This window comes from Myodes glareolus, chromosome 22 (genome assembly GCF_982192425.1).
Source record: "Myodes glareolus chromosome 22, mMyoGla1.1, whole genome shotgun sequence".
Lineage (NCBI taxonomy): Eukaryota > Metazoa > Chordata > Mammalia > Rodentia > Cricetidae > Myodes > Myodes glareolus.
In genome coordinates, this window is record NC_142047.1 from 35011623 (window position 1) to 35035812 (window position 24190).

At 47.9% G+C, this 24190-nt stretch overlaps 1 protein-coding gene across 2 annotated transcripts in view; it reads right to left on the reverse strand.

Annotated features, from left to right (window-relative positions):
* Cdh3 (cadherin 3) overlaps positions 1–18207 on the reverse strand; it is a 50309-nt gene extending 32102 nt beyond the window's left edge. For both annotated transcript variants that reach the window (XM_087900200.1, XM_087900199.1), the window contains exons 1-2: positions 17808–18207; positions 17460–17580 (exon numbers count right to left, since the gene is read on the reverse strand). In XM_087900200.1, coding sequence (XP_087756326.1) covers positions 17460–17580; positions 17808–17855 — 169 coding nt within the window. In that variant the 5' untranslated portion in view covers positions 17856–18207. The remainder of the gene's footprint in view (positions 1–17459; positions 17581–17807) is intronic.
* Between the last annotated feature and the right edge of the window lie 5983 nt (positions 18208–24190).

Sequence of the window (24190 nt, forward strand, 5' to 3'; positions counted from 1 at the left end):
GGCATAGGTTCAAAACTCCTCTCTAAAAGGCATCCCGTGAAGATGGGCCTCAGATCTTAGACCGACACACTATAAACCTCTCAGGTCCTGGAGCTGTGGAAGAAAGGAAGCATTTTAAGCAGATTTATGCAAACTGATGGGTATTGTGCTGAGGATATCTGCTTGACTTTAGGTCACAAATACCCAGATTCCTTCCTTCCCACGCCCAAGGAAACAGCCTTGAAAGGGGGCACTGGACTTCTCAGCCACAATACAAAGGTGCTACATAGCTCCAATGTCCAAATATGTTAGATGTTCTGGCAAAAGAAAATGACCCATCTGAGGACCAAAGACCCATCAGAGTGATCGATCAGTCCTGGCCTATTCCCTGCTGATCTCGGGTGTTAGACTAGGAAAAGGGAAGTATCTACCTGATCAGGATGTGTTCACACAGCAGTTGGGAGAGTGGCAGGAGACACTGCCTTCAAAGTCTCAGTTCTACTTTGTCTGGGGACATAACTGCCTCACAGAGCAAACAAGCTTCTGAAGAGCGGTAGGATAAGGGGCAGAGGGAAAGCATGTGAAACGGACAGGAAAGAAAGATGCTGGGGTTTTCCAAAGTAAAGCTCTGTGTGTGTGTGTGTGTGTGTGTGTGTGTGTGTAATACTGTGATACACACATACACACACACACACACACACACACACGACACTGAAAAATACTAATTTAAAGACCATTGCTAAATTGGGCAGTAGTGGCGTAAGCTTTTAATCCCAGCACTTGGGAGGAGAGGCAGGCGGATCTCTGTGAGTTTGAGGCTAGCCTGGTCGACAAAGCGAATTTCAGGACAGTCTGAGCTAAATAGTGAAATGCTGTCTGAAAAAACAAAGAAAAGGTCACATGCTGTGGATTACTGGGGAACCAGATGCTGTATACTGTTGGGATGAGCAAGAATGTAACTGGCACTTTTATATCAGTTAAAAACCTATAAATACCCAGGCACTCAGGAGGCAGAGAGGCAGGCGGAGTTCAAGGCCAGCTTGGTCTACAAGAGCTAGTTCCAGGACAGGCTCCAAAGCTATAGAGAAACCCTGTCTTGAAAAACCAAAACAAACAAACAAAATCAATCAAACAAACAAAAAACCTCATAAATAATCCCTTTGACATGAGTATAGTGACAGAAATTATTCCAGATATGGCAAAAACAGACCAACAAGGATCCTTAAATCTGTTGCTTACATAAAAGAAAAAGAAAGGACACAATAACCTTCCAATGCTTGATTAGGGTGTATTACAGGCGCTTGGATATCTACACTATAGCCTCAAATACTATAAAAGAAAACCTCCCAAGGAAAAACAGTGCTCTACAAAGCAGGGAAAAGGTCACAAGGAGCCATTTATAGTACACGTCCAACAATTATATAATATTAATAGTTTCACACCGCACAAATGAGGAGATGGAGCCGAGCCCTGGAACCAAGAAGGAGCCCTGTCTTTGAACCCTGTCCATTAGGCGTCTTTTAAACAAGGGGATACCAAGATGGACAGTTGTGGTGGCATGTGCTTATACACAGCAACAGCAAGGGCTGAGGCAAGAGAGCACAAAAAGATGTTGAATAGGACGAGAACGGAGCAGACCAATGGGGAGAGGCCATAGAGTAGAGAAGCATGCTGGGAATGTATCCACTATGCAGGCTGAGAGCCCCTGTGCTTCTGGCTGAACTGTCCCAGGGCATGCTGGAAAGTCCATCCCCACGCTAGCTTCATTGAAGTTAATCTCCAGCACGCTTGGGGGTCCAGGGCTTCTCCAAAGTGCCAACAGTGGCCAGGCTGAAACCCCACCACGAGGTTCTGGAGGCACACCCTGAATCTACTGTCTTCTGGGGCTAGCCGAGGGCTAAAGGATGTGATTTTTGTTTGAAACTCATCAATAATGTGGCACTGATCTTAGGATGAATGGGTGGGGTGCCCCTGTAACACAGAACTCAGGAGGGACACAGGACCAGAAGAAGCTCATGTGTTCAAGGGACTACAGAGCACAGTCGGATTCCACCGCATCTACCTAAGACTCTGCTTTCAGAAAACAGAATCGAAAGGGCTGGAGAAATGGCTCAGAGGTTAAGAACATTTCCTGCTCCTGCAGAGGACCCTGGCTTAGTTCCCAGCACTCATACCGGGTGGCTTGCCTGTAGCTGGTTCCAGGAGTTCTGACGTTCTCTTCAGGCTTCTACCAGCACTAGCAAGAACATGGTGCAAACAAACTCATGAAGGCACATACGGATACTATCGCAGTCCATCTGAAAGGAAGTCATTCTATCCTGCAGGGGAGCTCCTTGAGACCGAAGGTAAACAACTCAAGATAGCTCAGGAAGTACCTGAAACTGACCAGATTCCCTAACACCCCCATCCCCTCCACCTCCTCCCCTGGCCAGAGCAGTTGAGCTGCCAAGAAGACTGAGACCAGACCAGCTTCCTGGAGAAAGCAGAAGCCAGCTGGGCTGCCTGGAAGAGGTCTAGACCAGGGTTCCCTGGAAAGGAGTCTTCAACCAGATGAGCTGTCTGCAGGCAGTGCAGTGTGCTCCAGGTGCCCAGCTTTTTTGAGCTGTCACACATGCTGGGGTGGGCTTTGGTGATGCTTCTGTCTTGGAGTCATTTCTGCCCCTCACCCATATCCCTCTAAGGAGCTCCACTAAAAGTAAGCAGTCCTTGGTGGTATCTGTACTTGTGGTCTATTTATTGTGGGTTCCCAATCTGGGTGTTTCATCTCCTCAGGAATTTCTTTTGTCAAATAACACACACATACACATTAAAAAACAAATCTTTAAAACAAACAAAACCCCTCAAAAAATATGCAATCTTTACCTCCACTTTCCAGCCACATTCTAGCCCTTCTTTTCTAGCCCCTCATCTTCAACTTCACTTTGCTTATTAGTAGTAATAACTTTCTCTAAGACAGGCTTTTACTATATAGCCCTGCCTGACCCGGAACTTGCTACTGGACCAGAGTGGACTTGAACTCATGGAGATCCACCTGCTTCTGCCTCCCAAATAGTGGAATTAAAGGCAAGAGTCAGGACCAGATGTGGTGGTGCATGAAGGGACTCTAGCCAGCCTGGACCTGGCAACCATGACTCTGGCAGGCCTTGTTCTTCTCCCCAAATCCCTCTGCCTTGCTAAAAACCACTAGATTACATAGATTACAGCCCTAAAGCTAGCCACCAAGGTCTATTCCCTTATTTAGCTACTTCCTCCTCCTGAGGCTGACAACCAAAGTCCAGCTACCAAACTATCAAAGTCCAACAATGCCCCATTTGGCTACCCTACATGCCCAGTTAAAATTAAACACCTCATCCTAACACAGGGTCGCCCCTCCCCTTTCCTTTATAAACCGCCATTTTCCTCTCTGTCTCCTCCAACAAGAGGCAGTCTTTGTTCCGCTCCAGGAAAAATATCCCTTTCCCTTGTTCCCTTCACCTTCTCCTCATCCTCTACTTCCTGTCTTTGTCACTCATTCCCTGCCTTGTGTCCCTCTGGGGCAAATGACTCTCCTTTGTGCTGAGAACTTGGTCTTGGGGGTCCTGGGCTGATACCAATCTCTTACTGGAGGTAGAAATGGGGATCTCTGTGAGTTTCAGATCAGCCAGGCTACATAACAACCCCCCCCAAAGGCACGCATTACCATGCCTAATTATTATCATTATTTTGTTTGTTTTCAAAACAGGACCTCATTATATGGTTTGGACTGTCCTGGAACTCACTATGTAGATCAGGCTGGCCTTGAACTCACAGAGATCAGCCTGCCTCTGTCTGTGTTAGGATTAAAAGCGTGCACCGCTGCAGCCAGCTAATTATTATTTTTTTGAGGCAGAATTTCATGTAGCCCAGACTGCACTCAAATTCATATGTACCCAAGGCTTGCCTTGAACTCCCCGACTGAACGCCCGATCCTCCTTCCTCTATTTCCCATCGTGCCCAGATAATATCTCTATTTTCAAAATGCATTTAAATTTTTTTTTGGTTTTATTCTGTGTGTATGAATGCTTTACCTGTACATACGTAGATATGTGCATCACATGTGTGACTGGTGCCCCTGGAGGTCAGAAGAGGCGCTGGATCCTCTCTAACTGTGTTAAGAATGGTTATGAGCCATCATGTGGGTATCGGAACTTGAACTTGGGTCGTCTGCAAGAACAGTCAGTGTTCCTAACCACTGAGCCATCTCTCCAGTCCCTAACACCTCTATTTCATAGATGAGAAACTAAGGTGCAGTGATTAGAAAAACAGTCTGACCCGGGAGCCACAGCTGATAAACTTTATGCAAACTTCAACTACAGAAGTGTGAAATGAGGGGCTGGAGAGATGGCTCAGCAGGTAAGAACACTGGCTACATCTTGCAGAGCAGTTCCCAGCATCCACATGGCAGCTCACAGCTGTCTGTAACTCCAGTTCCAGGGAATCCGACACCCTCACACAGACACACGTGCAGGCAAAACACCAGTGCAAAATAAATCATTAAAAAGAACAAACAAGTTTGAAATGATTCCACAAACAAAGCCCCCCTTCGTGTGCAAAGTTTAAAGACAAACAAATCCGGCCAGGCAGTGGCGCATGCCCTTAATCACAGCACTTAGGAGGCAAAGGCAGGCGGATCTCCGTGAGTTCGAGGCCAGCCTGGTCTACAAGAGCTAGTTCCAAGACAGGCTCCAAAGCTACAGAGAAACCCTGTCTAGAAAAACAAAAACGAACAAACAAACAAACAAAAACCCCACAAATCCCTGTCTTGGGGGCTGGAGCGATGGCTCAGAGGTGACGAGTTCTGGCTGCTCCTGTAGAGAACCTTGGTTCGGTTCAGCACCCACATGGTGGCTCACAACTGTCTGTAATTCCAGTTCCTGGGGATCTGATGCCTTCTTTTGACTTTCCTGGGCACGCACATGATACACTTATATACACGCAGGCAGAACATCATAGAAAATAAATCTTAAAACAACAACAAAACCTAAATCCCAAATATCTTGTATTAAAAATAATTGTAGAAAGTCACACAGTTGTTAGGCTGCAGAGGTGATGGGGCTGTAAACTCCCACCTAGCGGGGCCATGCACACACTTCACATTTGTTCACATGCAAACATACGTCTCAAATCATGGGTGTTATGAATTATTTGAGGCTTTCTAGAATGCACCCTTTACATCAGTGCAACTGTGCCCTGCCCAAGACTGTCTCCCACAGCACTATCTGGGATTAAGAAAGAATGTATATATCTCTTTCAGTGGGAAAATAAGATCAGAAATGAATGTCTGCTTTAAGACCAGAAACCAGCAGGGAGCAAAAGACCTGCTAGCAGAATCTGAAGCCTAAAGAAAAATCAGAGCGGAGAAAAATGCGTTTTCTTTCTTGTTCTGTTTGAACCACTTTCAAGCTCTGAGTGGTTGAGAAAAATGTCGGCGTGGATACATTTGGCAGTTCACTTCTAAGTCTTTAAACTTTCAACTGTCTTGGTTTTGGGTGGTTTCAGATGCTTTGGAAACATTCACATTATGGAGTCATAAAAAATGTTACTGTGAAAACTAATGATTTTTAAATAGTACAGATGCCTTATCTTGGGCTTGCAGCACAGCCCGGCCATAAAAGCTCAGTTCGCCTGCACGGGGCTAAGGCGCGCAGCCCACTCCATCATTTCTTAGCTGCTGTCTTTCCTAATAAGGCGGCTCCTGATAGATTTCTAAAAATCCAAACACTTCACATTTTTTGTGCTAGCTCCTCCCCATCACCACATCTGTAAAAGATAAAAACAGAGGGCTGGCTCAAATAAATCATGTCCTGTCTACCACTGGAAGACTCCGGAGTGGTCAAAATCAAGATAGATGTACGTTTCACAATCTGGAAAGATGCCTGCAATCTTTTAGCAAGCCAAGCAAGCTGTACAGTAACATGTATGCATGACATAGTCCAGTTGTTAAAAATTCCTGTATGTGTGTTCACGTTTTTGTACAGAAAAGGTTCCACAGGGGGACCATCAAGATGGCTCAGCCGGTGAATTAGCTTGCGGCCAAGACTGATGACCCAAGCCCAACCCCTGGTGTCCACACCGCAGAAAAAGAAAACCTGACTCCAAGTTGTCTACATGCATAAATAATGTTTAAAAAAATTTTAAAAATCTACAAAATAGAAATACATTAAGCCACTAACTGTGCTTGCTCATAGGGAGTAGAATCTGGAAAAAGAACTACCTTGCATGTATTTATAATCTGCTGCTATTGACGAGGAGTTAGGCTGCTAGGTCCAAATTCTGTGTCTGCTATGCTCACTGTGACCTGGGAGGGGGTTACTTAACTGAACTCAGTTCCCTCACCTGCTAAACTGGGTGACGGTACCTCCCTTAAACAACGCTTGAGATTTTAATGAACCAGTACATATCGAGAGCTTAGAATCACGCCTGTCACATAGAAAGGCCACACATTTTACTGTAAAAGGGAGCATATGTGCATGGTTTAATGAAAGCCTCAGGGGATGGAGAGACGGTGACAGGTAAGAGCACACGCTACTCTCACAAAAGATAAACTTGCAAACTATTGGCTCAGAGGCCAAAGGTAGGGATGAACCCAGTGGGAGTAGGGTTCAGTCCAAACTGGGGAATGCAGGAAAACTCCGGAATGGAATAAAGACCATAAAGTATAAGGATAAAAAGGTCTGGGAGGCTGTTGGGAAGCTGGGCTGAGGGACTCCAGAGGGAGAGGGCAGGGTGTGGGGCTTGTGTCTTGTTCTGGCTTGTACGTGGGGGGGCCCATAAGCAGCTCTTTACCCCATGCCTAAAGATACAAGACAGGGCTTGTCCCATGAAGGCAGCTCAGCCAGCAGTCAGCCTGAAGCAGGACACCCAGGATGTGCCAAGAGGCAGAGAACCCTTAGCAGACCCTCCAACTGTCTCTCCAAATAACCTAAGCAGAACCCTCCACGTAGCCCCAGGGCACAGGGGCACTCAGAGCCTCCAGGTGGAGCTTAGGGGAACTAGCCTCAGGTCACACAGTTTGGGGTAAGCATCAAGATAGAAATTTCCCCTTTCCTCTAAGTAAGGTCTGTCTCTTCTGACTGTTTTAACAAGAGTCTAAAGGAATCTGGGGGATGGGGACGTGATCTTTCCATACAGCCCAGGTTGGCATTAATTCATGGTCCTCCCGCCTCAGTTTCCCAAGCACTAGGATTACAGACCTGTGCCACATGCTCAGTTTAGATGGGGGTTCTCATTTCTCTATAACATGACCAACGACCGTGAGATGGGTCAGTGGGTAAAGGTGCCTGCCACCAAGTCTGACGGCCTGAGTTTGCTCTTCAGCACCCACAAGGTAGAAAGAGAGAACCAACTCCTGCAAGATGTTCTCTGACCTTTAAGTGTCTGCTATGGCACACACACACACACACACACACACACACACACACACACACACATACACACCACCACCACCACCACCACCACCAACAACAACAACAACAACAATAACAACGAGACAGATGAAGAAAGGTGCTATGGTCCTCAAGTCTGAAAAAGGAAGCCAGGCTTGGCAGAACATGAATGTAATTCTACCACCTGGGAGGTTGCAGCAGGAAGGTCTCCAGTTCCAGGCTAGCCTGTGTCTCGAGAGTGAAGAGACTCTTTTAGAAATATGTACATGCACTCCTATGCACGTAATTGTAGGGATCAAAGGCTTGGTAATCATGCGCTCTACCACCGAGCTAGCTAGCTATACCTCCAGTCCTCCGAGGCAGTCTATTTATGTATTTATCAAGACAAAGTCTTGCTATAGGGTGCTCTGCTCCAGTCTTCTGCCCCAGACTCTTTGAGTCCTAGAATTACAGGCGTGCACCATCACGCCCAGCTTTCAGGCGCCCTCTATTCTCCTGCCTCCACCTTCCAAGTCCTAGGATCCCTGGCATGTCCCACAATGCTTGGCCTTTAGGCACTCTCCAATGAGCCAAGATGGGATCCTGAGGTTAAGCAGGGAGAGGAAGGTCTGAGATTAAACCTCCTCAGTCCAGAGCTCTCCCATTCAGGCCACGAGGGGAAGCAGCCCACCGTCTGTACTCATTAAGTCAGGTCCCCCCCCACACACACACCTGGCTGTGTGGCTCTGACCCGTCTTCTCTGTTGCTAAGTCAGAGACAAAGGCAAGCGAAGCAGGAGTTTAAAGAGGCTTGCTTTCCTAGGATGAGGTATTTCTGAGCAAGACCAGGGTAACTGCAGCCTGCATCCTAGGTAGCTAGTGGAGTTTCTAGACCATTGTTGCTAAAGCTCCCAGGAACCCAGAAGGGTGAGGTTTGGAATCTGGCAGTAGTGGAGAAAAGAGGGTGGGGTCTTTCAAGCTTCACTATCCAAGGTCAGGGGTAGGAGGTGTGGGTCAAGCGGAGGCAGAGGATGAACAGCCAGTGGCAGTGTCTGCTAAGAACATCAGCCTGAGTTCTGCCAGGCCTGGTATCTGAACCTCACCCCCATCCTAAAGGAGATGCCAGAGCGGTCGGACGGAAGTGTTCGGCCTCACCACTCCAGTTCATGGTGATTAACAGAGACCAGGGGAGGGAAACAGGAATTCAAGCCTCCTGAGTCAGAAGTTAACTATTTCCAATCCTCCCCTGGCTTGTCTGGGGCCAGAGGACTAGCAATAGCTTTCCCTCAACCACCGGATTCCCACATGGTTATACTGTACGCTTAGGAGGGCTCAAAGCCCGATGCCACAGCTTCCTAGTCGATGACACTAGGCAAGTCACAGAATTACTAACGTAGGTTTCCAATCCAGCTAACCGGGGCCGATTCCACCCGTCCCGTGGGGCCTTTTAGGAGGATTAAAGAGGCTTAGTACATAAAGGACAAAGTGTGATTCTGGAACGCAGTAAGCTCTCACGAAGCGGCACTTAGGGGCTGGTGAGACGAGTCAGTGCATAAAGGTGCTTGCCACCAAGCCTGGCAACCACGTTTGATGCCTGGATCCCACATGGCAGAAGGGGAGAGGCAACTCTTGCAAGCTGTCCTCTGACCTTCTCCACTCACGGATCCAGCACACACATGAACACACAATAAATAAATATAATGAAAATAAAAGATCGCGTTTAGATTGACGGCTTTTGGAGCTTTTCTTGCTAGTTCCTCTGCCCAAATAAATGAAGTGAGGGATAAGGGTCAATGCACAAAACATCTTCTGGGCTGAGGAAAGCCAGGGAGGAGAGGCAAGAGTGGGGGACACAGCGTGGTGGTTCAGCATCCTGGCTCAGAGGAAGGCTTCAGCAAGGGCCTAGGCATCTGGCCTGCCTTTTCCAAACATTACCTACCTGCTTTTGCTGAGGCTCAGACAGTCCTAAACAGTTCTCACTTTCTCTCTCCACTTTACACTCTACGGCCCAGCCATATGAACTGGATTTAGTCCTGGAATCCATGCCGATCACCCGCAGGAGCATTCTCTGCCATATCTCATGCCCAGCACTCTAGCCTACTAAGAGACTTCCCAGTCTCTAAGACATCATTTCCTACAGGTCCCGTCCTGGTATTCCCTTCTAATGTCAATCTCAACTCCTACCCACCCCAATACTTATTTTGCCTGTCTCTCTGCTTTTCCAAGCAGCCTTTGAAGCTTAGGGGTTTTGTACATTTGTTCACTAATGGATCCCCAGCACCTAAAACAGAACCGGGCACACACTGGAATCCCAGCACTAAGGAGTCTGAGAAGAGAGGATCAGGACTACGTGGGCTACATAGCGCGAGCCTGTCTGAAGTAGGGTGGGGCATGGGGTGGTGTTGAATTGAGGATTAGCAATTACAGTTGCCTGAAGACTGACCCTGTGTGTATTTCTAATTGGGAGCCCACAAGAAGCTATGGGTCTTGCTCAACTCTGAATATCTCACAGCAAGTACATGCCCAGGCATTTGTGGGCTGAATGACCACTTCAGCTTGGCTTTAGATCTCAGATACTTCACTGCTTCTATAATGAGGGGTGAACTGGATTTGACCATGGGACAGAGTGAGAAAGCTGCTTCCCGCCCTTGCCCTGGCCAGGATGAAAATCTCTGCCTAGAAAGCTGCGGCCCTTGTCAGGCTTTGTGGTGGTTTGAAGGAGAATGGCTCCCATAGGCTCACATCTGAATGTCTGGTGGACTGTTTAGGAAGGATTAGGAGGTGTCGTCTTGGAGGAGGGTGTCACTGGGGGTGGGTCACACCAGGCCCAGTCTCTCTCTGCCTCCTGTTTGTGGGTCAGCTGTAAGCTCTCAGCTACTGCTCTGGTCCATGCCTGTGTGCCCTCACACTCCCCACCGTGACGGTCAAGAACTAACCCTCTGAGATCGTAAGAAAGACCCTAATTAAATGTTTTCTTTTAGAAACTGCCTTAGTAATGGCAGCAATAGAACAGTGACTAAGACAGGCTTCCTTCCTTTTGGGGGGGAAAAGGAACAGTCTTTAACTTAACAGCGAACAGGATGAGAGTCTCCCTAAGGCAAAGGACCAAATGCATACTAAAAACCCACTGTGTCCTCAGCACTTGGCCATATGAGTCTAGGAGGGTAACAGCATCCAAAAGACAACAGCTATCTTAGGACAGAGGACAGCTATTCGCTTGGTCCAATACCATATAGTACTGGGCTGCACAGGAGACCCAGGGTTAACCCAGCAAATGTGTTCAGAAAGGGACACAGGTTCAGCAGAAGATGAGAGCAAAAATCTTCATGGGCTGAGCATGGTGACACACATCTTTAGTCCCAGCACTTGGGAGGCTATGGTGGGTAAATCTCTGAGAGTTCAAAGTCAGCTCAGTCTATGTGAGTTCTATGCATGCTAGGGCAACATTATGAGAACCTGTCTCAAAAAGATAAAAAGATGTTCATGGGGGCTGGAGAGATGGCTCAGAGGTTAAGAGCACTGACTGCTCTTCCAGAGGTCCTGAGTTCAATTCCCAGAAACCACATGGTGGCTCACAACCATCTATAATGAGATCTGGTGCCCTCTTCTGGCATACAGGCAGACATGGAAGGTATGTTGTATACATAATAAATAAATAAATCTTTAAAAAAAAAAAAGATGTTCATGAAGGAAGACGGGGATGTAGCTTAGTGGCGAAGAACCTGCGTAGTATGCACTTTAGAGTCCCTGTAGGAACCGGGGGAGTGTGTGTGTGTGCAGAGTACTGTTACTAAAAGCCAAAACTACTCAAACGGCCATTGTCAGCCTTGTGGAACCACAGATGGTCATACAGTGGGATAAAACAGTGAGACTCAACTGCCCTCACACCCAGAATCACGATGAAGATCTCAACATGGGCAACAAAAGAAGCCAGGCCCAAGAGCACATAGTTCATTTCATCTTTCTTTCCTTTAACACAAGGTCTTACCATGTAGCCCACGCTAGCCTTGAACTCAAGACTCTTCTGCCTTCTTTCCCTTCTGTGCTAGAATTACAGTCATGCATCACCACCATTCCCAGTTTATATGATCTTTCCTGTCTGTTTCTTATTCGCTTTTTATTTTGTGTGTGTGTGTGTGTGTGTGTGTGTGTGTGTGAGAGAGAGAGAGAGAGAGAGAGAGAGAGAGAGAGAGAGAGAGAGAGAGCATCAAGCACACACATACACATGCAGGAGGGAGGACAACTTTCAAGAATCAATTCTTGCTCTCCACCATGTAGGTTCCAGGAACTGAACTCAGGTTTGGCAGTAGGTGTCTATCTGCTGAGCCATCTCATTGGCCCATCTGTTTTTTTAGAGACAAGTTCTTAAATATCACAGGCTGAGGGTGATCTAGAATTTCTGATCTTTCTGCCATTAGTTCCCAGGTGCTGGGGTTGCTGGGAGAGAACTATATGACTCTACATAATGTTCTAATGCAGGCAAATTAATCTAGGGTATCAGAAGTCAGAATAGTAGTTATCTTGAGAGAAGGGGAGTTGGAAGGCAAGGGGCATCTGAGTTACTAGTGATGCCATTTCTTGGTCTGTGTGCTAGGTACATGGACATTTTAAGCTGGTGATGCCAATAAGCTAATTAATTTGGCACTTTTCTCAATTTTATTCTTTTCTTAAAAATTACATTTATTTGCCAGGTGCTGGTGATGCATGCTCTAAATCCCAGCACTTGGGAGGCAAAGACAGGTGGATCTCTCTGAGTTCGAGGCCAGCCTGGTCTACAGTGTGAGTTCCAGGACAGCCAGGGCTACATAGAGAAACTCTGTCTCAAAAACCAAAAAATAAACGATAAATAAATTACATTTATTTAGTTAACTATGGCAAGGGAAGGAGGGAAAGCCAATATACCTGGTTGCATATGGAGGTCAGAGGACAACCTGCACAAATGGCTACATCTCTTTCCACCACGTGGGGCCCAGAGATCAAATTCGGGTCGCTGGGCTTGGAGACAAGTGCCCTAATGTGCTGCCATCTTTCCAGCCCTCGACAGAAGTTACTCTTCAGCATCAAGTCTCTTAACAGAGACTGCCTGGCATCAGGACAGAAGCCTCCCTGATCTTGGCAGGCGCCTTCTCCCCTCCTCTCACGCCCAGCTCCACATGTTTCAGAACCTCAGCTTCTGACCCTAGCTGCTCACCGTCCATCATAAGCGACACCTTCCTGCTGATGCAGTAGGGAGGTGAGAACACTCGCTCTGGGTAACCTAGGAACACAGTGCTAGGAGAGGAGGTGACTAGAGGTTTGAGACCTGCTCCCCTGACACAGTGGAAGGTGACAGAGGGCAGTCTTCAGCAACCAGCCCTCCCCCCTGCTAAGCAAGGAAGGCAGCTGGCTGGGCTCCAAACCCCAGTTCCCTGCCCTTCATTCCTCCGAGGCAGATTTATGGGGCACTGCAGAATCCCCTTGGGCTATGGAAGCAGCCAACCAGGACTTACATTCTGGACTCTGCTGATTCTGCTCCAGAGACTCCATTTTACATCTAAGGGGAAGGTACTATCACCTGCTTTGCCAGGTAACCATAGCACTAAAGAATAGCTCACACCAGACTGAAAGCTTCCTAAAGGCAGGTACTTATATTCACTCATTGTCAGATACGCTTCTAGAACAGACTCTGAAACATTCAGATCTCGGTTACATGTGTGCGGAAAGGATAACCTGTAACTCCAAACTAAAGGTGGGGTTTTTGACTAATAGCTGAGCTAAACACACCATCTTGAAACTAATCCAGGCTCAGTCATGTTCGTTAGTGAAAGCTTCCTATGGTTAGCTTCCAGTCTTACTCAAAGGCTCCTAAGAATTGGTCGATACTGCTGAGGGGGTCCCAATTAGGGCCTGAGTGTCTCTGATCAATGTCATGAAGCTGTTTCTCTCAGTTGCTCAACATCAAGGATGGGTAGGCGGCCGTGGCTCCTCATCTCTGACCACTACATTCCTACCGCCTCTTTCCTCTCCTTTGTCTCAGCTCTCAGATCACACAGGACTACGGATCCCCACTGGGAGGGGCCAGAAGAGGGCAACAGCCCTGTTCTCTTCCCTTCCAGATTAACTTCTCTAGTCAAGCTCCTAATACTAGGACCCCGAGAGACTGAATCCTGTGGAGAAGTGTTTCTGGAAAATCCTACAATAAGAAAATCTGACTATCCAGGCATGGTGGCATACGCCTTTAATCCTAGCACTCGGGAGGCAGAGGTAGAGCAGGGGGGTCTCTGTGAGTTGGAGGCCAGCCTGGTCTAAATGGTGAATTCCAGGCCAGCGAGGGTTACATAGTGAGACCCTGTCTCAAAAAAACCTGAACAAACAGGGCTGGAGAGAAGGCTCAGATATTAAAGGCTAGGCTCACAGCCAAAAACAACAGCCAACCAAACGAAGAAAAGACTTCGAACTCATGGGAGTAGGGACCGTGACCGGTGGCTATGAGATACGAGACCCAGCGTTCATTCTTATTATGCCTCCCACACAACATGGGTTAGAAAATTCTTCACGTTCTAGATGGGCGCTGCAACAACGACCGTGGTAAAATCACAACCACTAGAGTTCCTGTTGTAAAATGGGTTGGCCAGCCGGGTATGGCAGAGGCAGGACAATCTCTCTGAGTCCAAAGTCAGCCTGATCTACACAGTTCCAGATTAGCCAGGACTACCTAATGAGACCCTAATCTTTAAAAATGGGGTGGGCGGGGGCAAAAAATAGACTGATCTTCACAAAGATTGTCTCGATGTCTTCCAGTGGACCTCCTGGGCCTTGGGCGGGTAACAGGAAGTAAAGTTCTGTCTGGGAGCCTCAAAGATGTTCATGAACTGTCGAACAAATTAAACCAAGGAAGCCGCCCCTTTGTCTCTCCACCTTTAAACCTCTGGCAGGGTCTGGCTATGGAGTTGCTCAAGTCCCAGCTCCAAGATTAAGACCTCAAAGTGTTTAATATTCACCTTCCCTGCTTCAAGGGAATGTTAGGGGGGTAAAGCAAGCTCGGAGCTGTGCTAGGGCTTTGAAGAGGAAGGTGCACACACAAACAAGGTGCTAATTATACCAGATCTTTCTTTTGAGCTCGACTTCACAGCCGCTTATAATATCCATAACCCAGGGGCAAAGAGGGATTGTAATATGGAAAGTATTGTTTGCCTGGCCAAACTTGAGGGTTTGTATGTACCCGCAGGATAACCCCTTCAACCTTGTCAGATCCAAGGACGTTGATGTTTTATGAAGGGGGACTGGGGAGGACTACTCAGCAGGTGAAGACCATGAAGAAATATACTGGGGAATAAGACAGATATTTTTGGTGTTATTAGGGAGTTTCATTTTAAAATTTAGTTTTGCAGGGGCTGGAGAGGGACCAGTGGTTGAAAGCACTGGTTCCTCTTCCAGAGGATCCAGGTTCAATTCCCAGCACCCACAAGGCAGCTCATGCTGTCTGCAACACTCCCAGGGTGCCTGAGACCCTCATACTAGTGCACATAAAATAAAGCTAAATACATTTTAAAAAATTAGTTTTGCAGTGTTAAGGATCAAACCCAAGGCCTCATCCTGCCACTGAGCTATACCCACAACTGTATTTATTTACCTTCTTTAAGAGATGGAACCTTGGGCTGGAGAGATGGCCCAGTGGTTCAGACGGTAGTCGCTCCTGGAGAGGACTTGGGTTCAGTTCCTAGCACTCATATTGGGTGGCTTATGAGCCCTGTACCTTCAGTTTCAGAGGACTGATGCCCTCTCCTGGCCTCTGTGGGCACACGTGTGGTGCACAAACATTCATGCAGATGTGTGCACACACACATAGATAGGGTACTCAGTTGACTCAGCAGGTGAAAAAGCTGAAAACTTGAGCTCAATCTTGGGAAAACCACGGAGGGGAGAATAGACTCCTGAATGCACCCCGGTCACAAATAATAAATATTGTTGTTTTGCTTTTTGAGATAGGGTCTTACTGTGTCGCTTTGGCTGTCTTGGAACTGGCTCTGTAGACCAGGTTGGACTCCGAACTCAGAGATCACCTGCCTCTGCCTCCTGAGTGATGAGATCAAAGGCATGTACCACCACACAAAATAATTTTTTTTTTTTTTAAAGAGAGAGGATTTTGCTACCTTTTCTGTGTTGGCCGTGAATTCCCGGGGCCAAGGGATCCTATCCCAGCTTCTGGGGTAGCCGGGACTACAAGCATGCCATCCAGCTTGAAGAGTTTCAACTTCCTAGCATCATATGGGCCCAGCAGCTTTTTCTTACTTAAAACCCAAAGTGACTTCCCATTTCCGGGGATATCTACCCCAAGAGCCAGGGAAATCAAGGTGTGTTAAGAACATTAGCCCACTCTTTGTTTTATAAACTAGGTGCATTCTTGGCACAAACCTATCGTTTTCACAACTGTAAACCAGACATTCGAGAAAACAAAATTTCCTTAGTTTAAAAAAAAAAAGTTTTAAAATTCGTGACATCACCGGGAAGCACTGGCCAACTCAACCATGTAATCAAAAACCTGATCAGCACTTGCCCGCAACCTGGAGCCAAGTAAAGTGACAGCTAATCTGATATATATTTTGCTTCGGTAAGGAAGATAAGACACTCACAACTCAAAGCCATACCTGCTCTCAGAATACAGCAGAGAATGCGATGGTGGGGGCGGGGAGATGGATTTGGCAGAGGTCTGGTTAGCCATAGTGCTTCCTCAGGGAGCCGGAATTGGATTTGGGGCCCTGCCCAAGTTAACATTTTTACAGGTTGGCTCAGTTGCAGTTTCTTAGCCCGCCAGTAATAAACCCATGTGCAAGAATTTAAACTTTATGAGGCATGGCCTCTTAATGCCTGCTCTCCGGCTCCCTACAGCCAAGCCTTTAAGGAACCTTGCCTAGCCTGGGTGTTAATTATTTTGTCAATCTGCAGAGTTATTTGAGCAAAGTTTTTTGTTTGTTTAAGGAGTTCTATAGACTCAAGGGCCTCACTTTTTGTGGAGAAACAAAGGAGAGTCATTCTGCCCTTAAGCTTTGACACCCCCATATTCAAGCTGTGGACATGTGTACGAAGGGTGAGCGTTTGATGGAAGCAGTAAAAAAATGCTAAGTGGTAAATGTTCTGAAAGTCGTTTAAACTATAGATCCCCTCCCCAAAAAAATGCATGCAAAAGTTCTCTGGAACTTCACTCAAGGATCCCGAGTTACTCCTGGTTTAACAATGTCGGTTTGATCTACAGAGAAAAGGCCATTGTCCTCTCTGGTCAGGAGCCCCCACCAGCTGGTAGATGCTTGGGTCTCATGGCACACGGGTTCTCGCCACCAAAATGACCCTTCACTTTCAAGTTTTCAAGGTTTTTTTTTTAATTTGAATGGAGAAAAGCGCAACAGAAAGATCAAAATATGCTTTGATCGTTTACTCAGACTCCTGCCGGCTTGGGACACAGATGCGCCCTCCCCCACACCCCCCACCCTGCGACTCAAGTGATCTAACATCCTACTACCAAGATGCTCGGAGTGCGGGACCTAGTGTGTCCCCTGTGCGTGATGGCCTCTGCCCAGGTGTGCCAGGCCATTCGCAGGCAGCCTGCAGGGGCTCAGGCCCTCCGGGAAGGGCAGGGTTAAGAGTGCATTCCAGCCCGGGAAGAAGGGGGGTGGGGAGGGCAGCCCAGAGAAGAGAAACAGACCCGGTCTGTCTGTCGGAGACACAAAGCACGGTTCACAAAGGGGGGCCGAGAAGGGCGAAGGGGGCTGCCCGGGGCACCGCTCATCCCCACACCTGCGAGGGGGTTTTGGGAGGAATGTGCACTGCGCATTCCTCGCCTGTGGCCGGCGCGGGAGATGTTTTCCACGTCGGGGCTGGGTGAGGGGCTCAGCCGCCAGGCACTAGGAGGTCAAGACAAGCAGCGGCTGCTGCGCAAGGAGCTGGACTTGGGTGGGTGCACCGTTGCTCAGCCTTCCCGAGTCCATCCCAGCCCGGGAGCCACTTTCTGCGCCTTCCCGGGATGTGGCTCCAGATGTCCCCAGCTCTGGTCCAGACACCCCACCGGAGGGTCACAGCAAAGCAGACCAAGTGAGATCTTCCGCTGGCTCCAGGAGGGTCTTACCTTTCCCCAGCGTTTGGCTGGGCTCCAGCTCAGTTCCTCCCGTCTCCAAGGTCACTTCAGCCTCCCCGAAGTGCACTGGGTAGGGTTCGGAGGCCACGCTTGGTAGCCAGCAAACCTGCCTCTGAGAGCAGAAGGGTTAAGAGGGAGGCTGAGTCACAGGCGTGCCCGGTTCTGCACACCCATCCCTGAGAGTCCTCGGTAGATCTCCGGAACACCCTTGGCCCCAAGGAACACAGCCCTGAGGTCCGTGCCCCCTTTTCCCGCCCCCGCCCGAGCCCTCAACGTGAGAACCCCGCCCGCTCTCCAGGGAGCAATCTGGGTTAGGACTAGTGCAAGGCACTGTGATACCTGAAGCAGGAGGAGCAGGGAGGCGAGAGACCCACTAAGGAGTCCCATGACTGGAGGGAAGTGAAGAGGCTGCCGCGACGGTAGGGCTAAGAGCCTGGTACAGTTTTGAGCACCGCGGCTCGCAGGAGCCCGCGGGAGGAGGCCAGGTGCGCTCAGGTAGCCGCTGATTGGTCCAACGTCACAAGGTCACGCCCCTTCGCAGGTGGAGCCGAGGCTAGCCTGCGGGAGGCACTCGCGTAGCCCTTGTGGACCCATCCTGGTTTCTTTCTGTGTCCTCCCTGCTCTTCTGGAACTACTCCGGAAAGGTATCCCGTAGCTCTTGCAGGGTTCTGGTTTCTCTGGAAAATAGTATAACAAAACAAAACTCCCAATCCACTCCACCTCAGCCCCTGTAGCACGAGAAAACAAATATTTCATTGCTGGCAACTACAACGGAAAAAAAGTGGAGACGCATCTGAAACCCGACCAAAAAAAAAAAAAAAAAAAAAAAAAAAAGGGGCTTCCCATTCATGCTGCCGGAGGCGTTGTGTTCAAAGCTTTGGTGGAGGCAAGGCGTGTCTTCACACCAGCTACTGCGGGGTCTGCCCTCTGCCACTTTCTCTACCTCCCACGCGAGCCCTCTGGGAGCGTTGGGGATTTGAAACTGGCATTGAGGTCTCAAAGGACCGCGGTACACGATCTGATATACGTTTGAGAGAATAGATACTTCCGTTTGCAGCTGAACAAATGAAAGGAAGCAAGTAGAGAAAGCCCCAGAGTTTGGAAGCCATAGTAACTTCAAAGGGCTTGAGGTAGGGAGACAGTTAGGAGTTATTAGCCCCGTTATTTCCAGCACTCCCAATAAAAATGATTTCTTCCTCCTTGAAATGTTTCCTCAATTTGATGTTAAAAACAAACAATGGAGATGTTATTTTATCTATTATTGTTATATGTGCATATGGGCCCACTGCACACATGCGCAGGTCGGAGGAGGACCTTGAGAAGTCGGTTCTCTCCTCAGGAGTTCTGGAGTTTGAACTTAGGGCATCAGGATTGTTCAGAAAGAGCTTTGCTGCTAAGCCATCTCCGCTGTCCTTCTGCTCTCACACTGTGGTCTCCGGCTGGCCTTGAATTCACGACAAACTTTCCAGCTCAGTCTCTGAACTGCTGGGATTAAAGAGGCACGGCCTGACATGACTTAACAATGACCATTTTTAAAATCTAATGTATCTCTGGCTGGCCTTAAACTCAATATACAGCTGGGAATGGTCTTGAACGTCTGTATCTCCAGCCTCTACCTTCCTAGTACTAGGATTTCAGGCATGTATCCCCATGCCTGGTTTAGTTGATTAAGGAAATTGAACCCAGGGTTTCACGTATACCAGACAAGCAGTTTATCAGCTGAACTACAGCCCCAGTCCTAATATTGGCAAATTTATTTATTTGTTCGTTTATTTACTAATTGATTGATTTTTCGAGACAGGGTTTCTCTGTGTAACAGCCCTAGCTGTCCTGGAACTCACTCAGTAGACCAGACTGGCCTCAAACTCACAGAGATCCGCCTGCCTCAGCCTCCCAAGTTTTGCTGGGATTAAAGGTATGCGCAACCACCACCTGGCCCAATAATGGCAATTTTAGATGTACCTTTTATTGGCCTGAAATCCTGTATATCATCTGAAAATGACGTGGTGTGTAATGCTTGTCCCTTAGAAGACAGCTTCCCTGGTTGGTCTACATTGCTCTTTCTACTATATTGGACAAGAATGGCTGTTCTTGAGGCACCCTGGGGCGCACAAGTCCCTGGGCAGGCATAGGCACCAACTGCCCTACTCCCTTGTCCTTACCCTGTAGAGTCAGCTAATCCTGCCCTGCCCTTTCACCTGTGCAGTGCCAGAGACTAAACACAAGGCCTTGCACACGCCTGGCAAGTGCTCCACCACTGAGTTGCAGCCTCGACTCTGGAGCTGAGTGGTCTGAAGCAAGCGAATTTTTTTTTTTTTTTGCCTTAGTCTCTGAGCTCTCTCCACCTCCCATTGCTCCCCAGAGAACTCCAGGATGATGCCTGAATCTACCTGTCCTTCTTTCCACAAGTCTCTGACTGAACAATGGAACTTGTGCTACAATCAGGCAAGCATTGGCTTTACTTGCTCCACTGGGTAGGATTCAGGCTTGCATACCTATCCATTGGTGTATGGAACTATTTTGACACCTACCCTCTAACGTACTGTACTAGAGCCGGGAGTGGTGGTCTATGCCTTTAATCCCAACATGGGATGGGAGGCAAGATGATTACTGAAAGTTCAAGGACAGCCTGTACTACGTAGTGAGCCTGTGCTTTAAAAGCAGGTGGGTAGAATAGAGAAGACGGCTCAGTGGGTAATGTGCTTTGGTAAAGTCCTATGTTCAAATCCCCAGAACCTATGTAATATGAAAAGCAGTAGCCCTTCTGTAATCTATGGAGGACTGGGAGGAGGATGGGAAGCTATCAGGCTAGTTAGTCTGGTTTATGGAGTCAAACAACAGAAAACCTGTCTCAAACAAGGTGAAAGATAGAACTGCTACCTTGAAGGTTGTCCTGCGGCCATGCACGTTGACCTCTACTCACACACATGAACACACACCACACCACCCCCACCCCACACACATACTGTACTCGGCTGTATTAGGATTAAGTGAATATGTGTGCATGAGGATTAAATAGATTAATGTGTTAAAAACGCTGAATTCGGTACTTGGCACAGAGCAAGGGCCCAGTGTTGTCGTTATTAGGGATCTAGGATGCGGTCCATTTGGCTTTCCTGCCAGTCGTTCCTCTCCTAAACAGCACCCCCATTTCCATAACTAAGAGAATGAGCGGGTGTCGGAATCCTTCAATTTCACGGCTGAGGGTACCTGGCATCTGCCATCTCTGGGATCTTCAGTGATCCGCTCAGTCCCAGCAGCTGTGGTGGGTGGAGGCTACTTGCAGGAAAAGCCCAAGGCAGCTAGCTAGTGGCCTAGCTCTCCTGCTGGAGTCCTAGGTGCTTGCCCGAGTTGCTCAACGACTCTGGCCCAGAGGGGACAGGGCGGCCCGACCTATCCTCGCCCCCAAAGTTCCCTGCGCCGGCGCGGAGCCAGACAAAGCCATTAGGCGGACAGTTAAACACAAACGAGCCTCGGGATACAGGCCCTAATTAAGTAAACACTCGGCTGGAGAGCTGTGGAGCGGGCTCATTTCCGCCGCCTTCCCGAGCACTCAGCATTCCAGCGGGGGCCCTGAGCAGAGTGGAGAAAACGGTACTCAGCTCTTCTGCGTGCTTGGATCACCACGCAGCCTTCTGCCCAGCTTCCCCAGCTGGCCATTCATCAATTCATTCGTTTAACTGAATGAATTTCGGTCTTGAGTTTCAGTTAAATTTACTAATAGCCTGGAGAGGTCAGCATGGGTTATATAACAAGCTCTTGTCTCGGAAAAACAAAACAGACGCCCAGAATTTGCTTCCTCCACCCACAACCAATGATTACCTGGTGTAGGTGACAGCCCAATATCCTCCCAGATAGACAAATCCTAAGACGTAATTTCACCACCGAGCTCCCGTGAAGGTCAGGCTGATGCTGCCCTCTAAGGAACTAGGACTGTGTTCACATCACCTCTTGCCCTTCTGTCTTGCTTCTCCCACTTGGTTACCAGTTCCTCCTGGGAGCACTTCATGTTCAGGTTGGCAATGTGAATCTTTATCTCAAGATTGGGTTCCTGGCTGGGCGGTGGTGGCACACGCCTTTAATCCCAACACTTGGGAGGCAGAGGCAAGTGGATCTCTGTGAGTTCGAGGACAACCTCCAAAGCCACAGAGAAACCCTGTCTTGAAAAAAAGAAAGAAAGAAAGAAAGAAAGAAAGAAAGAAAGAAGGAAGGAAGGAAGGAAGGAAGGAAGGAAGGAAGGAAGGAAGGAAGGAGAGAGAGAGAGAGAGAGAGAGAGAGAGAGAGAGAGAAAGAAAGAAAGAAAGAAAGAAAGAAAGAAAGAAAGAAAGAAAGAAAGAGATTGGGTTCCTGGAATCCCATCATGGGCAGAACAAGCTTGGGATTGGAGAAAGACCAAGAGTTTCTGCTTGGTGATGTCTCAGGAACCTAACATAGGTGTGATGAGGAGACTTCCGGTTGTTGTTTCATTTCAGAGGAAGTGTCTGGCTGGGGTACTCGTTTGTCACAAAGGGAATACACCTTACAGCAGAAGTACTTAGCAGACTCTGGGCCTCTGGAGCGTTCACGTCTGTATTGGCTAGCTTTCTGTCATAATAAGAAAATACCCACAACGTGCAACCTAGAAAGAGAAAGGTTTGTTTGGGGCGCTCAGTTTTGGAGGCTCCAGGCCACAGCTGAGAGCCCCCAAAGTTCTGCGCTTCTGCTAAAGCAGCACATCATGGCAGAGGTAAAAAGGAATACGAAACCCACTCACCTCCTGGCCAGGAAACAAAGAATGGAGGAGGAATGGACCTGGTGCTTCAGAACTAATCCCTAATGGGATGGGGAGACATTTTTCTTCTGTTGGGTAGCCACCTGGAAGTTCTGGTAAATCAACTTCCACTTAAGTTCATGCCAAAAACACCACCTGCACTCAGACACACTGGAAACGGGGTGCACTAGGCACGAAGAAGGGAACTGGTAGGGGAAGAAGTCGGGAGAAGGTAACGGGGGATAAATGTGTCCAAAATATATTTTATACATGCATAAGATTGTCCAAAAAATAATAACTTTAGAAGACAGAAGTCAAGGGTCCAGTGAGATGGCTCAGCAGTTAAGAGCACTGTTGCTCCCGCAGAGACCCACAGGATGGCTCTTAACCATTTGTAACTCTGGTTCTAGGAGTTTCCACACCTACTTTTGGCCTCCTCAGGCACCAGAAACACACATGGTGTACATGCATGCAGGCAAGCATACACACAAAGAAAATTTTAAAAAATTAAAAACCAGAATTAATTTGGGGCTAGAGAGATGGATCAGTGTTAGGAACACTGTTTTTGCAGAGAAACTGGGTTTGTTTCCTAGCACCCTAACTACTTCCTGACATCCCTAACTCCAGTTCCAGAGAATCTGAAGCTCACTTCTGGCCTCTCTGAGCACCACACATTCACAAAATGTATATGCAGATGACAAAATATTCGTACACATAAAATGAATAAAAAATAACCCGAAATTCAAATCTGTAGCATTAACAAATCAAATATTAAATAACAAAATATGAGCATGTCTTCCTGGTAATCTAAAGAACTCTAGGTCTGTGTCTGTGTGTGTGTGTGTGTGTGTGTGTGTGTAGTTTTATTTGAAAGAGGATTAGTTTCACTGTGTAACCTGTATTGTCCTGAAACTCACTTTATATTCCAGGCTGGCCCCAGTCTCCCGAGTGCTGGGATTAAAGGAGTGTACGTACCATCACACCTATCCCCAGGCCCTAGCTCTTAAATATTCTATCATTTCCCATTAGTGGACCTTGGAGATCAATCCTTTAATACATGGGCCTTTGGAGACCTGTGTGTGTGTGTGTGTGTGTGTGTGTGTATGTGTGTGTGTGTTTGCTGGGGATAAAACCAAGGGCTTTGTGTGTGCCAGACACTGTACCACTGAGTTGCTACCCCAGTCCCCTTTGGGAGACAAAGAACTATAATACAGTTTCCAACGGGGATGGCCTGCTGTACATCTTCCGGCTACATCGGGCTGGAACTATAATATCATTTCCCATCCTCCGGCTACATCGGGCTGGAAGTCTTCCATTCTTTCTCCTTTTCCAGAGAATCACCCCTTCCCAGTGTTTCTTGATTGCATTTTGTTTTTAAACACTTGCCATTTACTGTGCTGTGCAGTCTTTGGTACCACTGCTTCCCTCTAAGTGTCTCTGTTGCTTTACTCTCGGCTACCTTTCTCCCTCTTTCCTCCCACCTAAAACCCTCTTGGAGACGGGGGCTAAGGCTGTCAGAATCAAACAACTCCAGACTTCCCCACAACACCCACACAGGGAAATATGCGTGAGATTATAGGTATGATCCACAGACAGCCTGCCTTTCCCTTTCCTTTTCCTTTTCCGTGTGTGTGTGTGTGTGTGTGTGCATGTATGTGTGTGTTCCCAGTGTTAGGGCACATGTAGTGGGCAGGTGCGAAACACAAATGCATGCATGTGGAGGCTTGAGATTGTTTGTCAGTCAGGAATCTTTCTATGGTTCTTCTGCCACATCCTTTGAGGCAGGATTTCTCATTAAACCCCGAGTTTCCCAAAACACCTATACTTTTGACTAGCTAGGTTCCTTTGGGGATCCCATATCTTTGCCTTCCTAGGCTGAAATGTCTGTACATGTGAGTGCCTGCTACCTATGGAAGTCAGAGAAGGCCCCAGATCCCTGAAACTAGAGTTACAGGTGGTTGTGAGCTGCCAA